The 23,250-nt window shown below is 40.5% G+C and overlaps 1 protein-coding gene across 1 annotated transcript; it reads left to right on the top strand.

Annotated features, from left to right (window-relative positions):
• Window positions 1–1,982: 1,982 nt before the first annotated feature.
• vtg3 (vitellogenin 3, phosvitinless) lies at window positions 1,983–16,812 on the top strand (the record flags this gene model as incomplete). Its single annotated transcript, XM_083910977.1, has 27 exons — window positions 1,983–2,022; window positions 2,587–2,607; window positions 2,695–2,846; window positions 3,451–3,702; window positions 3,797–3,958; window positions 4,052–4,200; window positions 4,293–4,443; window positions 4,596–4,753; window positions 6,593–6,758; window positions 6,857–6,982; window positions 7,074–7,292; window positions 7,770–7,987; window positions 8,080–8,177; window positions 8,391–8,515; window positions 8,604–8,705; window positions 8,799–8,918; window positions 9,017–9,206; window positions 9,308–9,395; window positions 9,536–9,721; window positions 10,513–10,651; window positions 10,764–10,932; window positions 14,718–14,827; window positions 14,919–14,999; window positions 15,253–15,459; window positions 16,126–16,271; window positions 16,470–16,608; window positions 16,708–16,812. 27 exons carry the CDS (start codon window positions 1,983–1,985, stop codon window positions 16,810–16,812), a joined length of 3,819 nt encoding a protein of 1,272 aa, XP_083767103.1.
• Between the last annotated feature and the right edge of the window lie 6,438 nt (window positions 16,813–23,250).

Below are 23,250 nucleotides of genomic sequence, written 5' to 3'. Positions count from 1 at the left end.
ACTAATAGAGGGGAGCCTCAGGAAACATCATGCATTGTGTTGATTATTCAGTAAACGTCCCACATTGTATACAGAGAGATTTCTATGTCTTTTTTATAAAGCAGGATGAGGTGCTACATAAATACTCTGAAAGTATCAAAATGCTCAATCCACAGAGAGATGTACACAGAAAGTATTCAGAAACCTTGCACATTACAGACTTAGTCTAAATCTGGGCAACAATTAGACGGTTTCTTTGTAGATTCTGTAGGCCTATATTCCTGTTTTTTTTTTTTACACAGACAAAGAAACAGTTTGTGAAGTAGTAGCTTGAATTTCTTCACTTAAAACACAATCAGATTTACAACTATTACTGACTACAACTCAAACTAAACAGCCCTGCTAGACCTGTGGCCCTTGAGCTCCAGAGAAAAAGTTTGCTCCTGCCCCACTTTTGTAAAAAATGGAGAGAAATACAGAATTTACAAGAAATAACATTTAGGTTTAGCACAAAGGTGCTACTGAAACTAAGGTCATGACTAAAGTCAACCTCAAATGTAAGTTTCTCAATCCAATTTTAGGACAAAAAATGTGATGTTGGAGCCCTCCACTGGCTGTTGCTGAAATTCAAAACAGGAAAAGCAGATGGTCAGGTGAATTGGAGCCAGGGAATGAAAGATGCATGTTGGGCTTATTTGCAATTACACAAGGGACTCCTATGTGTTGTGTAATCAGAACATATCCCTGAAAGACCTCAGGAAAAGACCCTTTTGGCTTATTGCTGCTTGGTGTCATCACCCTCAAACTGCACATATAAACAGGGCTGTCTGTGGAGCCCTTTAGGCTGCGGCAGATTGTAAAAATTGGCATGAAGAGCAACGATTCACCACACTGTTTGACTTTGTTGCATCCAGGAGGGGAGCTTTGTGATGTCAGGGGACAGTTTATACATTTTAAGACCAGGAGCTGCTTCAGATATTCAAGAAGTAAAAGACTACACCCAGCCTTCATCTGCTCTGCCTTCACTCCACGTGGCTGTGTTTCACTGAGGGAATAGATGTGGTTCCACTGGGTTTATCGCTTCAGTCAGCTGTGAAAAATCTTGTTTACTTCATTTTCTGAGTGATTTAAAATTAGGTTTTAACTTTGATATTTTTAATATTCAGAACAAGCCATGTTTTGATTTATGTACAGCAGTAGGATGTTACAAAGTACATTTAATGAAGTACTGTGCAAAATAATGGTATATGTACTTCACTTCAGTTTTATGTAACTTCATACTTCTACTCTGCTAGATCTAAATCTAAAAGTTAAATATTGTTCTTTTTACTCGACTAGATTTATCTGGTGGTTCAGTTACCAGTTACTATAATGCACATAACATTGAAGACAATATTGCACATAAATATTGTTTTTTCCAGTATCATATAGAGTATACACAGCAATATCATGTGCAATATTTTTTCTTATTTTAGCTTACTTATTAGTTAAATGTATCCGGCAAATACAATGATCTCATAGGATATGTTGCAGTGCTGTAGATGAAACTACCCATCAGTATAAAATGGAGTTTAAATAAGAACTACCTTAAACATCTACAGCAGTTAAATGCAACACACATTATCTATAACACTGACATTGAACATTTTACGGCACAATCAATACTTTTACTTTTTGAGTATATTTTAGTGATAATACATTTTTTTTACGTTTTAAACAAAGGATCTGCATCCCTCTTCTACCGCTGCCTTCGTGTTTCCTTCATGTGAGGAAAAACCAGGGCATAATTCTATCTTTATAAGTTGTGCAGCACGATCAAAACAACAACTTATTTACTTTTCCCAAGATTGTTGAGACTGTTATCTTTCCCATAACACTCGTGTCACTCTGACAATGTAACAGGTCAATGTGGCTCTTGTGCAGACAGCACGTGTTTACTTTCAAACGGTCAGCTGTCTATATAAAGGAAAAATCTGAAAAGTTAGCTTCCACTCAGTTTCATCATGAAGGGGCTCCTCCTCTGTTGCCTTGTGGCCCTGGCTAGTAAGTTTTTATTGATTTATTCATATTATTTTACTTGTATAAGAATATCACAATGTAGCCTCGTAGTTATTAAACTTCCGTTTCAGAGCTTTTGAAAATAACTCATAATCCTGAGGTTGATTCAGTAATTGTTTTCCAATTGTAATTTAGTCTACGATCCAATAAGACATATGCTTTTTAACATGGATATTTGGAAAGGTAATACATTAATCTACTTGCACTTGGTCAATCATGAGTGAGTCTGAGGTGAGTCAGGTATCATTCACAGTGTATTTTACTATAGCCATCGATATGTTCTTGTCGTCTTTAGGTGTATTCACATGAATGTTTCTAGTTTGGTTTAGTTACACTGATGAAATTCTACTGATGACTTCTTTTTTCATTGCATGTCTTGTGTCTGTCTTCTAACATTTAGGGATCAAGTTGGAAATTATTTTTCTCACGTTAACATTTTGGATATAAGTGTTTTGTAGGTCATTAATACATCAAATCCAATCAAAAAATGTGCTGATATATTCGCAAAGGCTCTAATGCTGACACTATGTTTGATTTTTATTCTTTTAGCATGTCAAAGTGTCCGTTACGGTGAGTCTTTCATTTATTATCATAAAAACAAAAAATAATCACTAACAAACAAGTGACATGACATCTTATTTTGGAAATATATTCCAGAGCTTGGCCTGAACCCAAAGAAAACCTATGAGTACAAATATGAGGGAATGGTGAATTTTGGACTCGGCATGCCGAACCTTGCTGAGTCTGGAGTAAGAATCGAGTGCAAGCTCAAGATCGTTGGTCTTTCTGCAAAAACATTCATCCTTCAGGTACTTAAGAGTGACGATATACAGAAATACAAACACTTAGAATTTGTTGTTTAAACATGTTAGGTAACCTGTAACTGAGTTATGCATAAACAATAACTGGGTTTAAATTAGTTCAATTAATGTAAAAAATGGAGCACAGTAAATGCATCCTTTGTCATTTATCTTTTGAGGAATCATACATTTTTTCGAGGTCAGTTTATTAACTATCTGCTGAAAATTTTAAATGTCTGTCAGTCATAAACAGATGCAGCATTCAAACTCTACTGAAATTATAGTAAAGTAAAGTTTTACAAGTAAATGTTTTGGCCAATAAAAATAGCACAGACACATACAAGTTCACGTTCCTAAATTATGTATTTTTTGCAATCCAGGGTTGGGTTATTTAGACAAAAAATATTTTTATCTTTATCTTTTTAATAACTGCCAATCAAACTGTTCATTTATTCATTTGAAGGATGTCTTTTATCTACTTTTACAAATTACCCCTCCCCAAATGCCAACTGTGCTTCATAGAGAATTTGAGAGTTTCCATGTTGACTCTACAAATACTCGCAAATGTGGCACACAAGCAATAAAACTGCTTATTTCCATCTCTGGGTCAAAGGTTTCAGATCTGGCCTTCGAGGAGTTCAATGGCTTCCCTGGTAAAAGCAGCTTTAAGGCCTCCCCAAAGCTCACCCAGCGAATTGCTACCCAGTTCGTCAAACCCTTCATGTTTGACTACATCGGTGGACACGTCAGTAACATCCAAGGCCCTGCTGAGGTTTCTGACACTATTGTCAACATTGTGAGAGGGATGCTGGGTTTTTTTCATGGCACTGTGAAGACCACACAGTCGGTCTATGAGCTTGAAGAAGTAAGTCACTGCTGATATATAAACTACTCTCTGCACTAGGACGCATCAGTGAAAGGTTATAAAAATATAGAACAATGTTTGATTTTGTTTGTAGTCTGGCATCTATGGCAAGTGTCAGAGTAACTACGCTACTGAAGAAAACATGGACACAAAGGACATGACTATCACCCAGGTTGTGGATGTCAGTCACTGCAAGGAGAAAGCAGCCATCTACAGGGGAATGGCGACCGCTGTGCTCGACAAAGTCTCAGAACAGGTATGTTTATTGCGCTACACATGTATCTTATTTAACAATTATAAACTAAACACGACAAAGTTAGTGCTATTTTTGTTGTGTCCTCCAATCTAGCGAGGGGAATCTTTGATTTCCACAGTGAGGTATGTTTACACAGTCAAGCCAACAGCAGAAGGAGGTCTCATCACCAAGGCTCACGGCCTGGAGCAACAGCACTTCAGTCCCTTCAATGTGAAGGGCGGCAATTTCAAGATGCAAGCAACGTAAGACAAGGAAATATCTGCACATTAGATCCGCTCACCCACAATGCTCGTCTGCTAATCAATGCATCTGTTTTAAATAACCTCTCCTGCAGGAAGGAGATGGTGTTGCTTGGCGTGAGTGACACAGCGAGAGCTGTCATGTTCGGGCCAATGGAGAGCAAGGGCAACCTTGTTTACAAGTTTGTCAATGCAGGAGCTAATATCCCCATAATCATGCAGAACCTGGCAGACCCAGTACCAAAGGTAATAATGATATACAGTACTACTGCTACTTAACATTCATATGTTTAGATTTCTTTTCCAGAAAGGAGCAGGAAGCACTGTAAAAGATACAATAAAGAAATAGCAGGAAATAATGAAATAACTGGATGTGTATTCTTCCGTCCTCTTTACAGGCTATTGAGTTGATCAAGCACCTGGCTGAGGTTAATCGTTACCATATTGACAGTGCAACATCAGAGGACACTATAAAGGTGTATCAACTCCTGCGAGTGGTGCCTTATGAAGGATTAGAAGTTATGTGGAAGCAATTTGCAGGAAATGAAGAGCAAAGGTGAGCACTTGATAATGGGTTGGCAAATGATGAACAATAAATAAGAAAACAGGGTTTCAACAGGCTTTTTGAAAATATCAAGTCTATAATATACAAAATCAAACAAATATTAAAAAGACTATTTAAGATATTTAGATAAGTGGATTACTTAAAAAAAAGGCATATTAGCAGACACGCCACTCTATAGGGCCATTGAAAGAGACTGCCCTGTCACTGTCTTTGGCACAACCAAATGTCCTACAGATTACATTCACATGTGACTAAAGGTTCTGTTAAAGGTTCGGAGTATAACTTTTTACATTTATTAATAGTTTTTTTTATTGTCAATGGGCGAACAGGTTGTAATGTCACTTAAAAAAGGAGACCTTCCCTGACTTTCTCAGTTGTCTCTAATAGCCTGTGGACTGACTTCTTTGTAAAAGACTCAAGTTCCCTTGCGTATCTTCAACTCCCTTACAGCTCCCCTACAGCCAACAGTGTGCAACATTAGCATATCAACATCATTTTAGAAATGGAGTCCACTAACGTCGACAAATGGTCCACACATGGCGTGATTTTGTTACACATTCTCCAACAGCAGCCCAAACTTATAGCCACATGTGGGGCGGCCCAAGATCAGAACCCCAGTGCTGGGGTTCATGCCAACTGAGGGTCTGCGGGCAGCCCACCTCGGCAAAGTGTGTCGTGGAAGCACTGACATCCAGACTCCCAGGGCCTGATCTGGCTGGCCTACTGTTTTCAAATGACTTTACCAGCTAACGTTATGAACAAGCAACGCCACATCCTTGCAGCATAGCTAACTTACAGCTAACTGGCTAACCTTAGCTTGCACATTGATGTTAGCTCTTTGTATCCTAAGCATCTGGCCAGCTGGCTTTTACTTTACATCGCAGTATCACTCTGCCATTGGTTTCTTTGTGGCGTTTGCTGCTGGAGTGATTTGCACACATAAGCTAGCATTAGTCTAAATACGATTGTAACTAATTTTACAGCATTATATCAATATGATGCCGGTCAATAACGTTCAGTCTCCCTGCTTTGGCCAATACTTGCTCATGCCTACAGAGTGCGAGTACGCAATCAACATAATGCTTCATATCACTTAACAGCCACAAGTGTCACTAATAACAAGGGTTTTCTGAAAGTTTTCAGAGATTCTATTTATCTACCTTTTATTATCCTATTAATTATTTTGAAGATAAACCTAGTAAAGCCCTGCCCCTTTTAAAAAAAGAACAAGAGCTCTCTGAAAAGAATGGAGCCTTTAAAGAATCATAATTCTCATCACTAATGGGTGTTAAATGTCACCTCATGTGATCCTTTAACAACCTTGACCAAATTATTTTAGTTGCTTGGACTTGACATTACCCAGAAAGGTATTAATTCACAAATTATTTCATTCAGCATGTCTGTGGACCCAATGAGAATGCTGCAGGGGGTTTAAAAAGTGAAATTCCTTCAGAGATAACCTTTAACCAAGCTTTTCATTATAGTATTATAGGGCCATCTCTCAAATCTGATACTAATCCACTCAACTGAATAGCTAATTGAAGACTATCCACCCACTTACTTCAGGAAGAATTTAGTCTAGCACATTACCATCGATGAAGGATTTCTTATCATGTGAGGCATGATGACAGAAAGACAGCTTTCCTCGCTCATTAAGATTAAGGCAGTATTCAGTACCTTGTATTTCACCCTGTACAAGTGCAATTAAATGTGACATCTGAGCTTGTCCTTTGCATTTTTGTTACTTTATATTTATTTCTGTATTTAGGATAACTCTTACCTTAAGCATTGTCTGATTTATCCATTTTCTCCCATTTCACTTATTATTAGACGTTGGTTTTTGGACATGATTGTGGAGATCAGTGATGCCAGAATCCTGAAGTTCCTAGAAACAAGGTTCCAGGCTGGAGACGTGTCTGCGAATGAAGCTCATCAAACTCTTTTGCTGTCGATGAACCATCTCCAGGCTATTCCTGATCTGGTTGAGATGGCTAAAGTAAATTAAAGATGGATAAACTGTTTTCATATTGTAGAATGACAACATGCAAAGATTCTAGATCAAAATGTTAAAAATGCCTTTCTCCTTTTCCAAAGATGTTCCTGAACATGCCCTTTTGTAAATCAAATATTATTCTGTGGCATACTGCTGTTCTTTCCTATGGCTCTTTGGTGTACAAGCACTGTAACTACTATACACCTTGTCCCGTCGCTACTGTTCAGGTAATCAAACAGTAACATTAATACATGATCTGTATTATGTTGCAATACGTATTTTTTAACAACTGACTGCATATGTGTGCATCTGTACTAGCCACTGCTGGACATGGCCACGGAAAGTCTAAGGAAAGGCAACTCGGCGGACATGGTTATCGCTTTGAAAGCTCTGGGGAACGCAGGTCATCCGGGCAGTGTTAAAACCATCATGCGTTTCCTCCCTGGCATTGCTGCAACCAATGTGGATCTGCCACCACGTGTGCTGAGCGCTGCTGTGCAGTCTATGAGACTCATAGCTGGCAGAGACCCTCGCAGTGTAACTATATTTCACATGCAGGAATAAAAGTGTTTTAAGATGATCATCTATCACATCTATATGCTAGGTTTTTATATAAATCAAGTTTATGGTAATTGCATACTCCATTTGTCAAGTTGAAAATGTAATTTTCTGATAAGGTCAAATTCAGATTAACAATGCATTTACACAACACAGTGGACATTTTTACTTCTGGAGAGCCTATTTAATTTGCCTCACTGTGGCAGGTAAGAATCTGCATTCATGTAAAAATGGCAAGTCGGATTCATGCTATTTTCACACTTTTTTTACAAGGTGGAGATACATAGTCTTCTCCTTGTTCGTTACTACGTTTACAGTTGTCTTCCTTTTTGAAGGTCATCGTCGGTTCAGAAAATAATAGAGAATGTGCTGGAACAGGGAAGAAATTTAGAACAACAGGTGGTTGAATGTTCAATCATTCTGAACTCCTAATCATTATGATACTTGTGTTTTCAGGTCCAAGAGATCACCATGAGTCTGTTCCTGCAGAAGAGCCTTCCCACTGAGATTCGCATGCTGGCCATCATGATCCTTTTTGACACTAAGCCATCGATGGCTCTGGTGTCCACAGTGTCTTTGCATCTACAGCAGGAAACAGACCTGCATGTTGTTAGTTTTGCATATTCCTACCTGAGAGGCCTTGCGAGATCCAGTACTCCGAACAACCACTTCCTGTGAGTAAAACAACGTAGTTATTTTTTGTGTCATATAATATTGCATGTTCTCCTGCTTTTAGCTGTCATTTCCTGTGCTTTTTTTAAAACAGCTCAACTGCCTGCAACGTAGCTGTGAAAATCTTGGCCCCTAAATTCGGTCGTCTGAGCTATCACTACAGCAAAGCAATGCACTTGGACTGGTTTAATGGTATGCTCAAATACAGATTCCTGGTCATGTCTCAATGGTAACCTTGCAATCTAGCAAGTTTCTTTTCCCAATGACCTGTACTAAACTTAACCATTCAAGTTCAATGCCTAAAACTCAAGTATCTTGTGAGACTTTTCTAAATCCAAAGAGAATTCCAAAGTCGTATTTCTCTGAAACTGTTCCATTACAATTTTCTTTTTTTTCTTGATACAGATGATTTTTTAATTGGTACGGCCGCAGAAGTCTTCATGATGAGGAGTGCAACAAGCATTTTTCCCACTGAAATCATGATGAAGGGAAAATTTTATTTCATTGGTAGAATTCTGCAGCTACTGGAGGTACTGTGCCATGCATTGAAACTCTGGTTGAAGATAAATGTGTCTTCCCAGTTTAGAATATCAATCATCTTTTCTTTCTATGCTGCAGTTGGGTATCCACACTGAAGGACTTAAGGAGCTGTTTGGTAATGGCATGGCGGGTTTTAAAGGAGATCTTAGTTTCAGCGACTTTCAGGCCATTCTCAATGTGGTGAGTAACTTAGTGTCAAGGGCAGCATCTAAAATGTACTATGATGTGTAAGCTTTATTTATTTGGGTGACCAATATGTTCTTTAATCTACAGCTTCAAAACTGGGAAGTTCTGCCAAGCGATAAGCCCATCCTTTCTGCCTATTCACGTGCCTCTGGACAAGAGTGGTTCTTTGCTGATATTAACAAAGAAACCATTCAAAACATCATCATGGTGAGAAAAACAATCATTTATGACTAAGCTCAGTCAACAAAAATGACCATTTGTGTCACAGCCTGTTACATGCTGCTCTCCTGTGATCCTACTTACAGGCAGTCAAACCCTCTGCAGGGAAAGAGAGCCCTCTGTGGGCTGCGATTGAGAATTTACAGAGGGGAATGTCGTTTCATTGGACGAAGCCATTCTTAATCTTTGAGGTTCGCTACTTCCAAGCTACCACCCTGGGTCTCCCGCTGGAGATTAGCAAATATTATGAAAGCATCAATGGGATTACTGTAAATGGTGAGGATCAAATCGTACAAAACAAAATTGTGTTGGTTAATGGCTGAAATAATTTATTGGTTTGGATAAACCATTATTAAGGTGTTTTTGTTCATATGTAGCCAAAGCTGCAGTAAATCCACCACTGACTGATCGTCTTGGACAACTGCTGACTTCTGAAATTTCACTGGAGACGGATGGATTTATTGGGTGAAATAATGTTCATTGGATTTAAATATTTAATTCCATCATGTTAAGCAATCACACTAATTGCTTAACATTTTTTCTTTTACATTGTTTATAATCATACTGTGGGGTTACAACCAGTGAATTAACCTCTTCTATTTTAGTTGCACAAAGGATTTCTGGGTTTACTATGGGATCAACACAGAGCTGTTCCAGTGTGGTTCCGAGTTAAAGAGCAAGTCACCTATTGCTATCCCGTGGAAGTTTGCCGCCAAGATCAATTTGAGAGAAAAGAAGTTTCAACTGGACATCCCTTCCATTAAAAAAGAGTTTGAACTCTTTTCAGTCAGGTATGTTTTGGGGGCGTGGGAAAGATTCACATAGAAATCACAATTCGGATTTAATTCCCTCATAAAAATATTTCTTGAATGTAAATCCCAAAGTAATGGTTCTTCCTTGCTCATCTTATCTCAACTCATCTTCAAACACTTATCCGGGGTCGGGACGCGGGGGCAGCAGCTTTAGCAGGGTACCCCAAACTTCCCTTTCCAGGGCCACATTAACCAGCTCTAACTTGGGGATCCTGAGGCATTCCCCGGCCATTGAGGAGATATAATATATCCACATAGTCCTGGGTCTTCCCCGGGGCCTCCTCCCAGCTGGTCGTGCCTGGAACACCTCGCTACGAAGGCGACCTCAACTGGCTCCTTTCAACGCAGAGGAGCAGCGGCTCTTTTTCCGAATTCCTCATGGATGGCTGAACTTCTCACCCTATTTCTAAGGGAGACTCCAGCCACCCTTGCTATATTATATAAATTGGACCCTTCAAAGTAGAGCACCACATCAACACCAGTTAGATTCTACTTCTGTTTATGTTTGATATTCAGCTGAGGGAGGAGTTCCTAAATTTTGAAAGGGTTTTCCGTTAGAGGCCTGAAATAAGGTCAGTGGCAACACAAGCAAGAGACTTCCAGGTTTTGTTCCAAATATATGCCAGAAAATTTCCCACTTTCCCACACAAATTTGAAGCTCAAGTGTGTCTTAAAAGGGGTTATTGCTAACAAGTGGCCCAATAAGAAATCATCATGCTATCCACAAATTGGCAAGTCTACAAGTTCTCATTTTACTTTCCAACTAACAGCTCCAACGTGTATGCAGTCTCCAGGAACATTGAAGATCCAGCTTTGGCTAAAATGACTCCAATGATGCCCAACTCTATTGACTCCAATGATGAAGTTCTCCACAAGGGGAACACAGTTGTGAGGCCTGAGTCAGATCAGGTACAGTCAACACCGTTAATTACTGTTGAATTGAATTGAATGTCGAATTGAGATTTACAGAACATAAAGCATAAAGCAGGCATGTCTTTGTGACTGTCATTCAATCCAACAGTTCCTGACACCAAACTCCTGGCATCCAGTTGGCAAAATGTGTGCTGAGAGTAACATTTACGGCGCTGGTCTGTGTGTGGAGTCTGAGTTAAGAAGAGAGTATTATCATGAGGAATACCCCCTGTACTATTTCCTGGGATACACCAACATGGCATTCAAAGTAGTCCCAGGTATGCACAACAAGTTCAACACATTATAATACATCATAACGTCCAATCCAAAACAAGATCACACACTTTTAGACACACAACCTACAGAAGTAAGAATTTTATTTTTGGGAATTCATTTTATATGTCTGATCAAAATTGTTTTCTCTCGGGGTGGCCGTAGGCTGATTGGTTAGAGCAGTCGCCCCAAGTAAAGAGGCTGAAGGTCCTCAAGGCAGCGGCCGCAAGTTTGATTCTGACCTGCAGCCCTTTGTTGCATGCCCCCCCCCCTCTCTCTCACCTCATTTCCTGTCTGTCCTATATAATAAAGGGCTTGAAAAACTGCCGAAAAAATTTAAATAATAACAAAAAAATGTTTTCCCTCCCGTGTTTATGACTGAAGAATGGGTGAAAAGAAAAATTAGGTTTTGCCAGGGTTTTTATCCGTGGAAGCTGGGGAAATAAAAACTTCATGTCTATCTAGAACATGGTATAGACCTTTTCAATGGAATTCCATTGCTAGGGAACGGCCTCTGTCCTTAATAACTTTGTGTCAGCTGATGTCATTCACATATACTGCAACAGGAAATAAACTAGGACTGTTTTTTGAAGCAAAGCTGGACCACGTCCAAGCCACAGTGTCCGACCACGCTCAGAAGATAGGCTCCCTCAAGGTAAATGCAAATTTACAGGACGAGCGTCTGCAAACGCTGGAGGCCTCCTGTGCCGCGTTAATAGAGAGCAACGCTAAGCTGCTGGCTAAATTCAGTGACCTGGAGTCCCCGAAGCCGGCGCAATAACATCAGAGTGATTGGATTACCAGAATTACCGCTGCTCATGGCGGTTTTCGGGGGAAGGCTTCCTTGAATCACTGCCGTTTTTTGAAGCAAAGCTGGACCACGCCACAGTGTCCGACCACGCTCGGAAGATAGGCTCCCTCAAGGTAAATGCAAATTTACAGGACGAGCGTCTGCAAACACTGGAGGCCTCCTGTGCCACGCTAACAGAGAGAAGCCGGCGCAATAACATCAGAGTGATTGGATTACCAGAATTACCGTTGCTCATGGCGTTTTTCGGGGGAGGCTTCCTTGAATCATTGCCGGAGTTTGACAGGGTTCACCGCACACTAGCTGAGAAACCAAAGCAGCGGAAGAGGGCAGTCATCATCAGGCTGCACAGGTACCAGGTGAAGGAGAAAATCATACGCACCGCCCACGCCAGGAGAGGCCACCTACAATACAAAGGGTCTCCCATCGCCATCTACAAGGACTACGCTCTGGAGGTGGTAGAGCAGTGCAAGAAATACAGAGAGGTGATGTGGGGGCTTCAGAATCGGGGCTTCAGACCCGCGCTGCTGTTTCCCGCGAGGCTGGTCATCAGGATGAAGGACGGAGCCAGGACAAGGCTCTTGACGGTCACCGAGGCAAAAGCCTTCATTACATCCACCAGCACAGAGGAGCCCTGATGACCGCTGGAAAGCTGTTGAACAGCCCCGGACTGACCAGAGTTTATACATTTTATATTACTTTTAGACCGCCTGGTTTACAGTTAAAGTCCTGACAGGCTTTTGAAAGTTTTGAACAGGAATCGCTAAGTGGTCATTTTAACGCACTGTGGACATGTTGACTCGAGGTCCAGTGGTTTCTGATGCTTTTTAAATTCCCGTTTCTTCATCCTGTTTTTGTTCCTGCCCACACTGTTATGTGAATTCAGTTTGTCTTTGGTCGGCCTTCGTGCCAAGCACTGGAAGCTCGTCTCCATGTGGATTTCAGTTCGTTATTATATATTTCTTTCACAGCTTTACTTTATTACATATATATATATATATACAAACCAGCACACACAGTAAAAACATATGCATCACAGTTGGGAATTTCTAATCTCTGGTGGTTAAGAAACCCCTATGGGAAAGCTTTCTCCTTTTTACCCATGTACACCACACATTCTCCCGAACTGATTTCTTCTTACTCGATAAAAACCTCCTTGACTGCGTGAATGCATGTGAATATCACCCAATAGTCACTTCTGACCACGCTCCCACCACTGTTGACATTAGTTTTCTCAATGGTCCGTTACTGGGGGCAGACTGCCAACGACCTTGTATGAGGCATCTATCTCATTGCTACTGAAGAATGACAGGGCCCCTACTTCATTGGGCAGCTACAGACCGATCTCACTTTTAAACATGGCAGGGCTGCCTGCTCTCACCCTTGTTGTTCAACATAGCCATCGAGCCGTTAGCCATCTGGCTTAGAACCCAGAATAAGTTTGAAGGCATCACTCATTTTGCCCTGGTACACAAACTCTCCATATATGCCGATGACCTTCTCTTATTTATTTCAAACCCCACAACCTCCCTCCCCCCAGTTTTATCAGTCCTGAATCAGTTTGGACACCTATCGGGGTGTAAATTGAATATTAAGAAGAGTGAGTTATTCTTTGTCAACAACTCGGCTGACGTCATGTATTTTGGGGTGTTTGTCACCAGCTCCTTTAGGCACCTTTTTCAAAAGAACTGCCCATCAGACTTGTCTAGATGGGCAGGCCTCCCCCTGTCCCTTGCAGGCCGGGTTAATCTTATTAAGATTGTCATTCTACCAAAGTTTCTGTACCTTTTTTAACACCTCCCAATTTGTCTTAACAAATCGTTCTTCACTAACCTAGACCAACAACTCAACGCCTTTATCTGGCAAAATAAACCAGCCCATTTAAAAAAACATATTCTTCAACTCCCTAAACCTGAAGGTGGACTAGCACTCCCTAGTTTCCGCCACTACTTCTGGGCCTGCAACATTAATAAAGTTTTATATTGGCTCCGTGGTGAAGTTGCAGACGCCTGCCCGCCATGGGCTCATACTGAGATAACATCTTCTTCCTGCTCGTTGCACTCTAGGATTTGCTCACAGCTCCCCATAACTGCCCACAAGGTCTCATCCAATCCGGTTGTCGTTAATGTCATTAAAATTTGGACCCAGTTCAGGAAGCAGTACGGCTTGCAAAGGGCTTCGGCCCTTGCCCCAGTTTTGAATAAGCATACGTTTCTCCCTTCCTGCACCGACCCGGCATTCCGCATATGGTCGAATAAGGGCCTCAAAACTCTTAAGGACCTGTATGACGAAGGGGTTTTTGCGTCCTTTGCATCTATGTCGGACAAATACAGCCTGCCTAATAGCCACTTTTTTAGCCTATTACAGTGGAAGGTGCTTCATAGAGCCCAATTTCACTAACCCTAAACTGGCTAAGATTAACCCTAATCACAGTGACACTTGTAACCGCTGAAAGCAGTCCCCAGCCAACCACGCACATGTTATTAATGTTATTCGGTTACTTGTTTTTTTTTTTATTGTGACCGTGTCTGACGTAGGTTGTTGGGAAGGATAGCGAGATTCATGTTGGGGTTTTTCTGTTTTTGTCTGCGTCTTTCTCTACTTTTTTTCACCTTAAAGCAGACATACTGCACGTGTTCTGCCTGTTTCTGTGTTCTGGTCTGGAAAAGGCAAAAAAAAACACATGAGAGAAAACGTTTCGTACCGGATTTAGAAAAATGATTACCAAAAATAAAGGAAATTTCTACTTGCCTCTCAGGGCTTCCGTATACAGTAATGGCACACTGCTAAACCTACATAAGACACAATTTACCTCTGACCAGAGAGAGATGTCACCATTTACTGCATAATTATAGTAACATGATTCTACAATGGACCAGGCAAAGCAGATAGAGATTGCCTTGGATTGTTTTTGGTACTGTGCCTGCATGAATACATTTCTTTCTTAACTATTTGGTAACATAGCCCCTGCATTATTATTAGCCCAGGCAATCAAAGCTGTTGACAAAATCCACTTTGAGGCTAACGCGGGCCCGAGCGGAAATCCTGTCAGTGCACGCCAACTGCTTGAGACTCTGAGGAGGCTTTCCAAGGTATTTGGCTATCCTTGCATTGTTATTATCAGCTCACCTGCTCTGGTGTTTTATCCATTCAAATTCTCCTATTGCTTAATTGTGTTAACAGGAAGCCACCCAGCGTCTGTCCTCTGATTCAGCCTCAAGCGCAAGAGGATCTAATGACAGCCATCATGACAACGTTATGGAAGTATGCTAAATGTGCTCCACAGAGAGTAATCCAAAATTGTTTCAACACAGAAAAACAGGCAGTTTGTAATAAGCAATGTCATTATGTAAAATGTTTCAGTTTTGCTTATGAGTGAAACGAGTGGTCCATGTTAAGACAGAAGCTGTTTATGTGCATGAAAAACACTCCATAAAAAGTGGTGTTCTTTCAAAATGTACTTATTGCACACAAACTTATTACAGCTTACTGGACTACTTTCTATCTCGTTTAATAGGTATTGAACTCAACACCTGAAGCTATGTTCAGTATCAAAGCCTTTGCCATGGGTGGCAACCAGAAGCCAGAAGGTTATGATGCAGCCTTCTACTACACACCCGAGGCTAACATTCAGAGCACCCAGCTGATTGTGTCCCAGATTGGGGAAGACACCAATTGGAAGATGTGCGTGGACACCACTGTGAATGCCCGTGTTGAGGCAAAGGTAGTAAAAAAACACACAGGATATTTATTCATATGTTTTTATCTCAATATATAAATGAAATTGTCAGAAATTTAAAGAAACCGTATATATTATTGTTAACTCATGCTTTAGTTTCCTGAGAAAAATAAAACTAGCACCCACAAATGATTGCTAAGCTTATCCTTTACAAATTTTAAAAACATTAACCAACGATATTAAATCCAGCCACCATACTTGCCCTTTCTCAAAATGGACACATCACAGACTGTATAAAATATAGTTTTAGTCTCCATGACGTCACCAATAGGTTTCTAAAAATTCTGAAGAGCCAGAATCTAGCTCAATATCGGTGGCTTTAGCTGTTAATCCAAAAATGGGCAAAGAGGTGCAGTGTGGATGATGCTGAGCTGAGGTTGGATAAAGCCTACAGCATATGCTTGCTGCCTGTAAACGCACCCACCTGTCTGAAAATTAGCCATAGATACCAAAACCGTTTTTTCTGTACCAGGCTGGTAACATGTTTATTTCTGCTGTAAAGTTGGGCATTTTAACATGATGGTCTACATTTGAAAATCATACTCATTGCCGGTTTAAGGTATTACATTGCATATTGTATACCAAGGCCAAAGTCAAGTCTGTTTGTTTGTAGAGACTCTCTTCGTGATTGATCTCTTGTGCTTGGTCTAGGCACACATTAGATGGGGAGCTGAATGTCAGACCTATGAAATCTCAATGAGATCTGCAACTGCACATTTGCCTGGCTCCAAGCCAACACTCAAGGCCAAAGTATACTGGACCAGAATCCCAGAGACCATGGCAGAGATGGGCAAAAGGTGGGCCTCAGTAGAATGAAGTCTGTATCAAGGTAGATAATGGGAGGAGAAGGTGGAGGTGGAGGTGGAGGTGGAGGTGGGCGAGCTGAATGAGAAGGTGAAAGATAGACTTAGTTTTTGCTCTACACATTATGTTGGGGACATTTTCTGTGTTTACCATTATGGAACATACTGACATACGTTTTTAACCTCTGGCAGAGTTGAAAGCTACATCCCAGGCATGGCTCTCCTTCTCGGCTTCTACCAGCGGCAAGAGGGAAATGCCAAGCAGGAGGTTTCTGCATCATTTGTCGCCGCCACAGCAGACAGCATCGATGTGAAGATTAAATTCCCAGAGGTATTGGAGGAACCTTTGACTATATCTACATTTATATGCAAAACCTGCACTGACTGCTGTATTTACATGGATATGTAATTTCTTCTGTCTTGTCATTAGTATACAGTCTACCGCCAGGCTATTCCTGTTCCACTGACTCCTATCAGTTTTCAGGAGTTTCAACCCATCGGAAACTCAACAATTCACAGCTTTGGACATCTATAAAACATGTGAGCTACATGAAACCAGTTTGATTAAACTTAATTGGATGGTCATACTAATTTTCTGTGTCCTTTTGAAAATTGTGTAATATGTGTGTGTGTGTGTGGGGGGGGGGGGTGACAGTGGGTTGTGTTAACAGATTTCTATGCAAAGCAGATGAGCAAAAACAAGCAAAGAGATGTGCCATTTTTTTTGCTTGCTTTTTAAAATATGTTTTGTGCTGCAGATAGAAAAAAAAGCCCAGATGGAAGCCAGATGCCTCTTTTCACAGTGATAACGCTGCAACCAAAATCTCACCACCATGATGAAAGTAAGGATCATAAAAGATGCATCAGTAATCCATCAGATATCACCACTTTAACCTGTAAAGGTCCTGATTTATTCATTATGAAGCAGGTTAATATTTGAACATCCCTCTTTTGATGAAATATTGTGTAAATTCATGCTCATGTCCCAAAATATTGTAACTTCTTAATACTTGATTCATCAAAACACCAAAAACCGATTCTGTCAGTATAAATCATTTCTTCAATCAAATGTGATGTTGTATTTATGTATCATAACAACATTTAATGAGTCGCCACTAAGTTCAGTTTCTGCTTCTTAACGCACCAAGAAATATTAAAAAGCAGTTGGATTGTAGTTACGGTATACACTTTTGGACTTGATAAATGATTTAGAATAAGGTAGCTGAAATATGGTATTACACTAATCAAAGTGTAATCTGAGTTTATCATATAATATAAGTTACCCAATTAGCAGCAGTAATCATGAAATCACTGGATATTCAGATAAAGTCATAAAAATGTTTTAAATTAAGAGTGTCAGCTTTTATGCTAAGTTTGCAGTGTGCTTTGCTTTTGCTAAAAAAAAACAAAAAAACAACAAAGCCAATTGCATGACATTATGTTTGCCAATTCTGATTTCCCTTACAATATGTAAAAGCTGGAGTGGAAATTACACAAAACACAATTCAAATGACTGGCAGGTTAGTCTACTCTACCAACCAATTTGGCAAAGTCTTAGTTAACTTGTTAACTTTATTCTCTAAATATGCCATTGATTGTCAAATTGCTGAAAGTTGTGGGTGAGTTTTGGATTTAGCAAACTGGATCATAAATCCCATTTTGGAGAGTTTAAAAGGTCTGTGTGACCTGCTCTGTTTATTCGGTCGACTCACTCAGCAGGACTGTTTGCAGATATCAGTACACAATGTCACCATGCGTGCCCTTAAAGTTCACTGCCTCTGACACACAAAGCACTCCGAGCCCTTTGGTAAAACAAGTCAGATGTTTATCGTACAGTTGAACTACATTATTTAATATTCTGAGATCTGAAAGTAGAGCTTTTGCTATGTGGATGAAAGCTTTGATAAACAGTAATTGAGTTGTCGCAAATGGGATGTGTCACTAGCCAAAGATAATGATTACATCCTAACCAAAGACTGGTTGTCCTAACTACTCCTGGCTCTGCTCCTCCTGCCTACGCTGATTTAGCCAGATGGTGTTGAATCGCAGAGAAAATACATTGCCATCAAAAGGCTGAACAGGATGAGCACAATTATAATGGCACCATTATGTTCCATTTACATCTCTAATATCCCGCAGGCATTCAAGTGCTGGTTGACAGGCTGATTGCGAATCTCTTGTGCCTACGTCAAAATTCACATCACCTCCTGTCATGGAGAAGAGCAGGACACTCTGACCTTGTGTTGACAGGTGAAATCAGTCCATTGGAAAGCATTAGTGAATGATTGATCAGGTAATTTGGAGGAGGAGGAATAGACCATCCCTTCCTTTTTATTGCTGCTCACTCTGTGATTGTGACTTGCCTCATTAGGCAGACTATACCAGCCCTGCTTAAAGCCATCTGAGGGTAGCTGATAATAAAACCATGGCTACAGACATTTTTACTCAATTGGAGCTATCATTCCATGCTCACAAATAGCCTAAATAGTTTCATTCTAAAAACCCACAAGTTCAACAAGTCACACTTCCTAATAGATTTTTGAACATATGTTGAATGTAATAATAATTAACATCAGCCTATAAATCTTATTCCAAGAAAAGTCCAGCTTTTTGTGCATTGACAAGAATGGAGCATAATCCTGTGTGTGTGTGTGTGTGTGTGTGTGTGTGTGTGTGTGTGTGTGTGTGTGTGTGTGTGTGTGTGTGTGTGTGTGTGTGTGTGTGTGTGTGTGTGTGTGTGTGTGTGTGTGTGTGTGAGTGAGTGAGTGAGTGAGTGAGTGAGTGAGTGAGTGAGTGAGTGAGTGAGTGAGTGAGAGAGAGAGAGAGAGAGAGAGAGAGAGAACACTAGAGGACAGTGTTTACCAGACACTAAAATATTCCTGGCACAGTGCTAAAGGCCTGGCACCAGTATTTGTTCAGTTCACAGAGAGGGCCATGCAGTGGATGTTGACACTGTGAGGATAAGTAAACATATGTGTTGGCATGGTCAAAGTGCTCCCAAACCTCTGTGGCATGCAAAGAGGGGACACATTTAATTGTACTATAATAATAAAATAGTCACAGACTGTTAATATTCTTTCTCTTGCGAATGAAGGCATACAGCTTAATCTCATTATGTTAACGATGCTTTAAAAATATATATATATATATTCTTTCTACTGTATAAACAGATAATTATGCTTTATGTTCAGGGGATTTCACAGCAAAATCTTAGCTGATCAGAGTATTTATTGGCTGGTTTTGGCGTCAGGTGAAGAGGCGCATTAGCAAATGATCAATCGGGTAATTCGGAGAAGCCATAAACTGGATTGCTTTTTCACCAGCACACAAGATCTGACATATACTGCCTGCCCTTCTAATTTAGGGTACACTGAAACAAGGGTGAAATGCGGGTTGACGAGATGGGTTGCATCACTAACATTATCAAGGGGGAGCACACCGAGAAACTTCACTACACCTTAAAATCTGACATCACGTCTGCTGTACGGCTTCCACTGAGCTCACATCATTTCACCATCACTCTCACTAAATTAGTTTGTGCCATGTCCCCCTATGTTATTAGAAAAATCTGCACTTACATAGTGCTTAATGTTTTCAGGGAAGATCAAATTTATTTTGAGACTTCACTCTTGAGAGGCTTAGTACAGCACCGCCTCTCATTTGAAACGTTATGGTCATCTTCAGAATATGTTTATGATCAGGCTCATGACACTCTTTAGACTGTTATGTCAATAATATAATAATGACATGCTGTGTTGTTGCTATTAAATTGGAATGGCAGCAGTGAATGCAGCTTCTTTGGGGCTTTTGTAGAAACAGAAGTGCCAGTTGAGGTCAGATGGCTGAAGGGAGGTTTTTATTCCACAGGCTGTAAGAGCTGCTGTCTGAAACACAGAGTTTCTGTTGAGCCAGTACAAACACTGATCATTTGAGGAGCTGTGGGATAATAGGGGTATATCGCCAGCCTGAAGGCTGCGAAATATAATTCCACAATAAAGGGAATATTCAGTCATAATGCTCAATTTAAGAGCTTACATCAGTTAGCAGCATTTATAATGCATGTGTATGGTTATTTTTTAGCTCCTTATGTTTCCATTTTGCATGTGATGCCTCTCTACGAAATGTTTACTTTAAACTAAAAGATCATTTGTGTACTCTACATGAAAAATAAAATATAGAAATGCTTACTGATAATTCAAATCTACTAACTGTGTTAATTTACATTTGTTCAGAATATTAGCAAGATATTAGACTACACTGTGGAGATCTGTACCAATTAGAAAATAGTTGTTTTGATAGAGTTGTACTGTACAGAGCATTTTGCTGCCAGTTAATTAAGATCAGTGGTTTATTAGTACAAAAACTTCTCCTTTGTGTGAAATTAGTGATTTTTTGGGGGGTTCTTTGCTCCAAGCTGTCAGAGCTGGAACAACTGCAGTGTTGTTGAAGCAGGGATATGTTTTTTTAATCGCATGTAGAAATAGACTCCGGCCTTGTGCGTCCCTAAACAGGACAAGCGTGTAGAGAGGGGATAGATTAGTGCATATGTGGTTTATATATTGACATGCAGATAAATGATGGACTTACACTGTTGTATTTCAAACCACGCTCTGGTGGATCCATCAGATAATACACCACCTTCAGTTACTCAGAAACTAATTATAAATTCTTGCAGAATTCCCCACGATCTGTTTTTCGGCAGGCTGTGAGGCTTTTGTAATTGTTCTGTTATTATAGCCTAGAAAACTTAATTAGTCAGAAGGGGGTATACAGTACACTGTTGGGCTTGGACTGCCGAAAAGATTTTTAGGAGAACAGTCATTCCATTGTGCCTCTGTGAGGGAACAGATAGATGCACTGATGAAAGATGTTTTGCTTTGTGTCGAGAGTTAAACAGACCGCAACAGAAACTGCAAATGGCAGTTTTGTTTTATTCAGTTGGAGAAGGTAGTGATTGGGACTGGACAGCTAAATTCTTAATGCATCATGTATATATTAATTTAAGATGAGATCCACCCTTTTCTTATATAAGACTTGAGGCAATTTGTAGTGTGGTGAAATTTTGAGAACCTCATTGCTGCAATAACTTCTATTGGGGTGTATCGATTGCATAAGATATTGAAATATAGAGCAGCCTGTTTAAATTATAAGTGTAAAAAATAATTTGTTGAAATGCAACAGCTTAACAAAAAAACCCTGTTTTAACCTGTGGAGTAAGTCGCCTGTGTGTCTTACTGTGTGACTGTCTACTGGATTGTGTCTAGAAGCACAAAAGCAGTTTTACCGAGGCAGCTTAGGCTTTTTTAGCTGTTTTCTTTTTTATTATTAGTCCCTAGCTATCTAAAAATGACATCACAAATCCATTAATACTGCCAGTGGCCCCCAGTTGCAGGGAGGCTCCTTGAAACCAACCTGAATAGACCCGTCCTAAACTAAACCGTCACATTAATAATCCAAAAAGGATGCGGCCACTTACGGAACATGAGTGAGGTGGGCAGTTCTGTGTTAAAATGACTGACCAACTGAGAATACTGAAAGCCCGGCATTCAGAGGACTACTCACAGGACTACTGGAAGTCATAGTGCACAGCTGCATGGTATAAAAACTGTTAATTTAAAGCGACTATAAAAAATGTTTTCCATTTAACAACGGATCAGAGAATTATCATCCAACTCTGCAGTCCCCCTCAGCTCTGCAGAGCTTAATCTTTTAGCTCATTGTTTTAAATTTCCAGCCTGCAGCTCCACTGATTTGATTCACTCTCATCGCTAGTTTCATAGTTAACTTTCGAAACAAAAAAACTCTAAAAATCCACTGTACACTACATGCTCAGCACCAAACAGCAGACAGACAACGTAAGTGACTACCTGGTGAGCAAAATGGAGCATTTAGCAGCTTAAGACTTTGATTTTTTTTTTTGTTGTTGTCAGGAGCTGGTAGAGACCAAATCAGAGCTAAAATGAAAGTGAATAATAGACTTACATTAAACAAGTAAACAGAAATGCAAATGAATGCTATTGTTGCTCCATGTCTGCTAAAAAAAACTTTGCTTACAAGTTCACCATATCAACTGAGAAGACGATAATATTACGGTTGTGAACTGAAACAAAACCATTCAACAATAACAGATCCCTGCACCTTTGCAAATACTTTTTACAATCGTGAAACCCCTCTGCTATATTTGAGGAGCTACTGAGGACCTCTGCACACCCCCTCTTCACACGGGAGGATGTTTGACAGATGCTGGGAAGGTGCAAGCCTGGCAAGGCACCAGGCCCAGATGGTATCCCTGCTTTAGGGTGCTACAGCTCTGTGCCATGGAGCTCTCTCCCACTCTTAATTCCATCTTCTGGGGATCCTATACGACCGCATAAATTCATACCCCTGGAAAATATCCACCATCATACCAGTACCCAAGCAACCCTGTCCTGTAGGACCCAACCACTGCAGACGGTCGCAATCACTCCACTAGCCATGAAATGCCTGGAAAAATGGATCCACCCTGCCAACCGTAAGATCACAACTGGATCCCGTATCACTTTGTCTGTAGAGCCAAACGAGGGACAGATGACGTGTCCCCTGCAGTCCCTCCTCCAACATCTGGAATCACCACGCAACTTCACCTCCATCCTTTTTGTTGTCTTCAGCTCCAATTTCAACACAATCCAACACCGCCAGATGATCAAGGACCTTCATTGTCTCACTGCCCCTCCACTCCTGATCCACTGGGTACACAGCGGATGATGATGGAGTGGATCATCAGCCATCATAACCAGCACCGGAGCCCCTCAGCACTGTGTCCTCAGTCCTTTCCTTTACACCCTCCACATACTTCAAACACTATGATGACACACTTTGACCACTCAATGATAACAACCCTGTTACAGACTATAAAACTTTATTTCTCTCTTCACACAACGGTGCACTGAGAACTACCTGCAGCTGAACATGGACAAGACAAAAGACCTGGTCA

The sequence above is a fragment of the Echiichthys vipera genome, assembly GCF_963691815.1.
Source record: "Echiichthys vipera genome assembly, chromosome: 3".
Classification (NCBI taxonomy): domain Eukaryota; kingdom Metazoa; phylum Chordata; class Actinopteri; order Perciformes; family Trachinidae; genus Echiichthys; species Echiichthys vipera.
This window is presented reverse-complemented; position numbering and strand designations above follow the sequence as displayed.